Here is an 8074-nt window from a genome sequence, read left to right as displayed (position 1 = left end):
CCTCTCTCCCTGGGATCGAGGATCTTTTGAGCTCAGAGCTCTCTTTCGGGACAGCAGGCCAAACACTCTTTATAATCAATCATCAAAGTGTGAACTCTTGAAATGGAGAGAAAAAAAAATACAATACAGAAAACTTAGTTCATGATTTTTTTACAGTGTTGCCAAAATTTGAATGAAATCTGTTTTATTTAGCTTTATTGTTGGTGAAGTCAGGAAATTTGACATTTGGCTTAGAGTGGGAAGCTTGTAAATGTTTTTTTTTTTTTTTTTTTTTTTGGTTTGTAAGAGTGTGGACCCAGTTTGTTGTCTTATACTGGCTATCTTATATGAAAGGATACTGAACATTCTATTATTGAACCATAAATAAATATGTTGCACATCGCTTTATTGTTTATATTTTGAGTTAATGTTTTTACAGTTAATATTATGGTGCATTATAATTATTGTACTGATTAATATAATTGTATTATCTCCTTCAAATACCATGACTAATATTTCATGTCATTTTTTACATTTTAGATTTATTAATGAACATTGGCCCATAATGCTAAATGGTCATTTCATTCAAGAAGCTCGTTGTATTGAAATTGCCTAATTACATTTGGTCATTGCAAATCAAATTTAACTTATTAGTCTTGTCCTCAGAGAATTGTTTTCAATCATAAACCCTAATGTAAACAGTTGTTAATAGCCAGCTAAATTGCTCTGAAAAGGCAATTATTTGCATATGACATGGAAATTAATTCAGTGACAAGTAATTAATCAAGACAGCATTTAAACACATTGTCTAGCAATCAACTTCCAAATGATTGGTATTTGGAGTGATTATATTATCTGTAAATGCATACAAACAAAGAAAGTTTTCTACAAATGTGGAGTTTTATTGCAGTGCCGTAAAGCTCATGGACACAGAACCACTTAAAGCTGATATAATACAAGGATTTATTTAATCTATAAAGCAAACTTCAATGAAACAGTCAAGGATTCTGCTTTAACCTGGGTGCAGGTTATCAGCCAGCAGCACGGGCATCTGATCTTCATCCAATAACAGCTTGTGTTTGAGCATTAGACATGGCTTAACCTAGAATTTTTACATACTTATTTACTGATGTGTGTCAAGGTGCTTTTGCAGAATAGGCAAAGGTAACAGGCCAGTTGAAGACAAGAGTTCGCCACTCATGTGTTTATCCCAGACCGCGCTGTCTTCTTGCGGGATGTGTATATTTGTGCATCCAGTGTGGGGGTAGACTTGGGACCGGAAAGAGATGGAGTTGTGTTCAGGTGTTGTTTTATATGACTTAATGGCTATCTTGAGAGTACAAAATGTGGTACAGCTGGTCTTGAAAGATGCCGGCGTAGGTGCCCACAGCACGGACTGTATCGCTATAGATTGTTCTTGAGGGAGGAAAGGCATAAAGTCAGAGGAGTCATGTTTAAGAACATCAAAATGTCATTACTGGCCATGTGTTGTAATGGGAAACAACGAAAGTCAATTTTTTATTTTTATTTTTTTTGATTCATTAGCAATATATATTTATTTAACATCAGTTACCTGTAACTATTGACTTCCACAGAAAAAAAAAAAACTAATAGTATGGAAGTCAGTGGTTACAGGATTCCAACTTTCTTTGAAATATCTTCTTTTGCGTTCAACAGAAGAGAAACAGACAAACCGGTTTGAAACAAGTAAAGGTTGAGTAAATAATGACAATAGTCAAGTAAAATTTTGCAAATGCACAAATTGCAAAAAATTAAGATGCGAGTTAAAAAAATATTTGGTATACATTTAAAGGGTACACAAAAACGTAAAATTAAGGAAGTTTAATCAGCAGAACAAGTGAGTATACAGAGGGTATACATAATCATTTATCATCAGAAGTCGTAATATCCAAACAGCTCATGGAAAAAAGTAGGCATGAAGAGTAGATGTGCATACTACACCACTGGTTCCAACTAAACATTAATGGCAGCCTCCCCCATGTATAACGGTATTTATACGTATTTTAACGGAGTTTAGTTTACATTGAGGAGCTCGCGATTATATTGAAGAATGAGAATTTCTTTATGGCTGAGTTTTTCTCCGTGCTCTTTTCTCTTTCATATGTAGGATATTTAAGAAAAAATCAAGTATGCTTGATAACTTTGTGTATTCACGGTTTGCGATGTGGGTGTGTGCGTCGTCTGTTATTAGTGTCTGACTGTAATTTAATGTAGTATAAAAATGTAATCTGTATTTCATTTTCATAGAACAGTTATATGTAGATGCATTATTTTAAAGCAGTTTAACAATGTAAATGTTTTTATATATATATATATATATATTATATCATCCAATGCGACTACACATGACTTGGCTTATGACCTACTAACTACGATTTGTGTTAAAAACATGTGTTGCAACTGGAGTAAGAACAAATTTATTTACAAACTAGCTAGTAGTTACTAAGCCCCTATTGAAGACTTTACACTCCATCTGGTGCAACCCCTACCCAGAAGTGTTGCTGAAAGAAATATTTGACACTCACATTTTTCATTTTTTTCTTTTTATTTTATTTTTGAGATTACATATAAATACAATTTTTAGAATAAGCTGAATATTTCCACCTGGTGACAGTAAAATAAGACCTGTATAGTAAGTTTCTTTTTAAGAGTTGATTTCAAATTCAAATTTAGACAAACCCTGCCATTAGGTTAAAACAAAACAACAATGGTTGATTTAGATTCATCCATATTGAAACTACCCAGCAGTTTCAGTCATTGCCTGCTTTTATTTTTGTTATTTTTTGTCAAGTGTTTTGATATTTTCCCTCTCTATTGTTAATAATAATGATAATTCCTTTTAGCTCTTTTCTTGACACTCAAAGCTCTTTACACAATGGCAGAAATCTCCTCATCCTTTACCAAGCGCATTCCACCTGCTGATTGGTGGTGAGAAGACAGAGTGACGAAGCCAATTATAATATGGGGATGGTTAGAAGACCATGATGGACAGAATCCAGGACATGCCAGAGTTAAACCCCTGCTTTTTTGTTTGAAGGACATCCTGGGATTTTTAATGACCACAGAGAGTCAGTACCTCGGTTTAAAGTCTCATTCAAAAGTTAGCACTCACTGAGCAGCATAGAGTCCCCATCAATTTACTGGGGTGTTAGGACCCACACAGACTGCAGGTTAAGCACCCCCTTCGGGCCTCACTAACACCAATTCAGGCATTATGTGGTCTACCATCCAGGTCTGACCAGGCACAGCTCTGCTTAGCTTCAGTGGGCAACCATGTAAGAGTTGCAGAGAGCTAGCTGCCAGCTAATGTTGACTGCTTTGTGGCTGAATTACTGATATCTTTCTTGGTGTTTCAGATAATCCAGTTCTTGTGTCAGCCATTTAATGCTGCTTTTATCTGCTTTGTTGCTTTGTCTGCTTTGTTGCTTTGTTCTGCTTTTTGTAAATGTTATATTTTTTGTACATATTTTATCCTATTACATATGCATTTTCTAATTATTTTTTTATTTGAAAAAAAAACAAGTGACAATTTTGTTTTACCACCAACATATACAATTAGACTTACTTGGCTTTCTCTTCCAGCTTGTAGCCCTTGATGGTCTCTACATATCCACTGGCAGTGTCCACACTCTGGTCATAGTAGGATTTCAGGGTGTCGACCACAACAGCGATGGTTCCCTTCTCATCCTCAGCCTGCCTGGGAACACGAAAGCTCTCCGCTCCTGCACACCCGAAAAAATGTATCAGAGATGAGTCCTTCTTCATTCTAAATCACATGTGCTGCATTACAAATCGCATACTCTCTTAAGTAGGGACTATTTTTAATAAGCTTAAACTATGCGACCACTAAAAGTATATATAAATGGATGTACTGCAGCTGATGTGTAGAGATGGAGGTTCTTTTTGCTTCCTTTTTGAGTTCAAACTACTTTTTTTCTTTTGTCACATATTGTCTTTTACCTACTGTTGAAATAGTAGGAAAGTAGATGTGATTTCGGATCCAGCCATAGTCACTTCACTGTATTGCCCAATTAGCAAATAGTGCAGACTTAATTAGGTAACACTTTATTTTGATGGTCCATTTGAGTATTATTAGACTGTCTGGGTAATATCTGCTGATACTGCTCCTTCAACAGACATTTAACTGACTATAAGAAATTTTGCAAGTACATGTCAACCTACACTAACCCCAACCTAACAGTCTACTTATAATCTAATGAGAAATAGTTGGCATGTAGATGCAATGTAACTTAAATTTAACAAACAGACCATCAAAATAAAGTGTGACCCATAACTGTAATCAAAGCAATATTTAAAAAAAAAAAAAAAATATATATATATATATATATATATATATATATATATATATATATATATATATATATATATATATATATTTATCACTATAAACAAAAAGTACTCAAAGCCCAAAGTAAAAAAAAAAATGCACAGTTGAACACAGCACTTCAAAGTATACTCTATTTGTACATAGCTAGGTACAAATAGAGGCACTCAACAAGCACACACTAGATAGGTTATTTTTCATCCAATCCCCTGACACCGTACTGGCTCTACCCAACAAGTGTAATACTGTAAGTGATTGCATAAGACCTCATGGCCACCAGGGGGCTCACGCTGTGATTTCAGACAGCATTAAAGGTAATAATAATCATAAAAGTTGATTATAACGAGTCACAAAAAATTTTAATTTTCCTTTTGTTTGCTTTGTTTTTTTTTTTTAGATATAAATTCATGAATAATTCGAGATGTTCATCAGAGTTGTTTAGATGTTTTTAGAATCCATATCATCTTAGTTTATGTCATGTTATGTTGCAATTTGCTGTATAAAATCTCATTTTCTGAAGTGATCGGAACAAAAGCAGGAGACGGGTGAATGTCACTCTCTGATAGAAACTTGTGCTTGAGTCTGTAGTTAAAGCAACATTGTGCCAGTGCAAATTTGCATGTCAAGAAAGGATTTCAGATTAATGTATTCAAATACAAAAGCGTTTTTTACACTTATGGTTGATATAATATTTTAATCTAGACGAAATTTTGGTAGGTGAAATTGTAGATAGTGGGGTCACTTTTAAAATTTGCCTTGTATCTTGAGAATGGTGGGTCAGACCCTACCCTTGCATATACACTTGTCAACATAAACTTCTGTACTTTTGGGTTCTTCTGTCATATGTTGTTGTTGCTGTACACATGGTACAGAATTATAATGGTTGCATTACACTCACTGTATGCAGACTCTCTGAATTGTATGTTGGTCTTAAAGGTGCCATATGTAAGTTTTTGATTCTCCCAAAACAGCGGTGTCCAAACTCAGTCCTGGAGGGCCAGTGTCCTGCATAATTTAGCTCCAACTTCCTTCAAAACACCTGCCTGAAAGTTTCTAGTATACCTAGAAAGAGCTTTATTAGCTGTATCAGGTTTGTTTAATTGGGGTTTGAACTAAAATTTGCTGGACACCGGCCCTCCAGAACTGAGTTTGGACACCCCTGTCCTAAAGCATAACAATACCATAATATGTTTGCAGATATTTAAGAAACATGCTAAATAAACACACTTGTTTATCTGAAAACTATGCAAAAGTCAGATATTCTGCTTTGAAAATGTCCATTACTTGCTGGAACGCTGTATTTGTTTTGGTTCTTTTAACTCGCCAAATGCCAGTTTAGCCAATTATATTTCAGCACCCTGTGTTGCCTCGGTGGAAAACAGCATATTTCATTCATTCCGTCAGTAAGGCTCTCAAAGCATGCATCTGTGACCAATATGTTACCTCTAGTAGACAGTAGCAGACTCCAAAATGAGACACAGATTTAGTGTTGGTTGGTAACATGAGGTTATCTAATAATGCGAACAGTACGAGCGTAAACATTAGGTGAGCAGGTTACGTTGTGTCCTAACAACAATCTACGTGGCAAGGTTTGCAGTGATAAGCAATTTGGCTGTTTGCACCAGACGAAACATGACAGAAATTTTAATACAGCCATTCAGAAGCACAGAATATGCACTCACGCACAAAATGGTAAGGTTTATAATCTAATGAATACAACTCTCTTTAACAATAAATGTAGATGCTAAATTGCTTATAGGCTAGCTTATGTGTAGTTTTTGAGTCACAGATCTAAAGTTAAATTATACTCGGTTTAACAATTGTTTATTTTATTTCAAGATCTGAGGTGAACTGTCTGCTGCTGATTTTAGTATGGCAATAAATGTCATGTAAAATGCCATTCAAACTCACGTTGTTAGCAGTGTTAACCACAGTGTTAACCACACTAATATATATAAGTATATATATATATATAGATTGAAGAATGCTGAAACTATTAAGCACTGGTTTATATGCAAGTCAGTGATTTCTGGTTTCCAAGATTCTTCAAAATATATTATTTTGTGTCCAATGGTAGAAAGAAACAGGTCTGAACCAAGTATAGTACATGGTGAGAAAATTAGGATATTATTTTAGTTTAGTTTATTTTACATTTTAATTTCTTTAAAATGGATGTTGTAACTGCTTTCAATAAACAGGTTGGTCAAACACCAATGAATGAATGAATGAATGAATGAATGAATGAATGAATGAATGAATGAAACTGTGGCTGGTTAACCAGCTAACATCTAGCTAAATGAGCTAAAGCAGAATTCCTTGCAACGAAAAAGAGCAAAATACATAATTTCACACTTCATGAGGAGCTACATTCAGTTTCATTATTGCTTCTTAGTGTATGACCTTTGAAACAAGGCAAAATATTACATTTAATAATTAAATAAGTAATAATTTAATTATAAAGTTAGTTTGTTCATGTTTATGTGTGTGTGTACATACCCAGTGCAAGGAAAGCAACAAAAACCGTGATAGCCAGTATCTTGTTCATAATGGCAGGAAGCTGTGAAGGATTTAATAAAGCTCTGGTCATATAATGATGCAAATAAAATATGGCAGAACTTTACTGACTATGATGCTCATTTTTGTAAATAAGTTATTAGAATTATTAAAACAAAAAAGTAAATAAGCCATGTTGTTCTCTGCAAATGCATAGCCTATTTCTTTGTATCTTTGTGATATATTTGTACGTTCCTGTATCATGCATTTTAAAAAAATCCAGGAATGCCAAACAGTCAATAATTAATGTGTCCTATTATATGAAAATATTTTGTCATGCCATTTAATGGGAAAATTGAGTGGGAAAATATGGCTGTACTCACAGTTTCTCCTCTGTGGAAAGTGTGTCAGACGAATTAGCGGCAAAACTATTTGCTCTATCTCTCTTATATATGGGTGCAGATTTATTGACCTGATAATCCAAGTGCTAAAGTGCAACCCCCTCAGATAAATGTTATGTGTAGGTGCTTTTTGCTGGGGCTTGTTGTAAGATAAGAAAACTAAAATGAGATTACCTGTTTAAAAGGGAATGCTCTTTACCTAAATACACAAATTGACTGATCACATTAATCAAACCTGCTGGCCTTGATCAGCTCTTATAAATAAGGAAAGCTCATATCCGACCCATTTAAAATGATAAAACACTACTGTAGCCCATCCACCGGCAGACAGCGAAATGGTCACAGGCTTTTTTTTTTCTTGCGTAACTGAACTTCAACACATTTCCAAAGAAAGTCCTAAGTCTGTTTCACTTTAGACACGTCAGCCAGGCTACTTCAGGTTATTGGTGTAAAATTTGTGTTTGTACTTGTATATCTAAATCTTTATTTGTGTCTGTACAGAGTGGGATGTTTTTGGCTTTGTAAAATCAATATGACGACCAGCATGAATTGGGTTGTATGATATCAGATGTTTTGATGTTTGTGAACAACCCTGTTTTCCAGCTTTCCATTTCAAGATGGAAGGACCAGATAAAAAGTTGGTTGGTTGGTCCTACCAGACAGAAGGTAGTCAAGCTTCTTTTTCATTCTTTTTTGTAACACTGTGGCTGGTTAAGGGTTGTAAGTCACTGATCACATTTGATTGCCTAACAAGATTGCATAAGAAACTGAATCAACGGCCCCTTGGTATTACTTTGTACTCAAGTGTTTATTCAAACAACATCCATTCAATGGA

General features: G+C 34.7%; 1 protein-coding gene across 2 annotated transcripts; it reads right to left on the bottom strand.

Moving 5' to 3' along the window:
* Window positions 1-860: 860 nt before the first annotated feature.
* apoc2 (apolipoprotein C-II) lies at window positions 861-7266 on the bottom strand. Of its 2 annotated transcripts, NM_001326448.1 has the most exons (4): window positions 7222-7266; window positions 6842-6902; window positions 3566-3722; window positions 861-1395 (listed from the first exon to the last, which is right to left on the bottom strand). In NM_001326448.1, exons 2-4 carry the CDS (start codon window positions 6888-6890, stop codon window positions 1299-1301), a joined length of 303 nt encoding a protein of 100 aa, NP_001313377.1. In that variant the 5' UTR covers window positions 6891-6902; window positions 7222-7266; the 3' UTR covers window positions 861-1298. The 2 variants fall into 2 exon arrangements, 1 of the variants encoding a protein (NP_001313377.1); NR_136943.1 differs by lacking the exon at window positions 6842-6902.
* Window positions 7267-8074: the final 808 nt, after the last annotated feature.

The sequence above is a fragment of the Danio rerio genome, chromosome 16 (assembly GCF_049306965.1).
Source record: "Danio rerio strain Tuebingen ecotype United States chromosome 16, GRCz12tu, whole genome shotgun sequence".
In the NCBI taxonomy this organism is placed as follows: Eukaryota; Metazoa; Chordata; class Actinopteri; order Cypriniformes; family Danionidae; genus Danio; species Danio rerio.
This window is presented reverse-complemented; position numbering and strand designations above follow the sequence as displayed.

Coding starts and splice junctions, on each gene's coding strand:
- apoc2 (NM_001326448.1), bottom strand. CDS start 6,890: ATGAACAAGATACTGGCTATCACGGTTTTTGTTGCTTTCCTTGCACTG. Junction 3,723..6,841: donor TGTTGCTTTCCTTGCACTGG/GTATGTACACAC, acceptor TCGGGTGTGCAG/GAGCGGAGAGCTTTCGTGTT. Junction 1,396..3,565: donor AAGCTGGAAGAGAAAGCCAA/GTAAGTCTAATT, acceptor TCCTCCCTCAAG/AACAATCTATAGCGATACAG.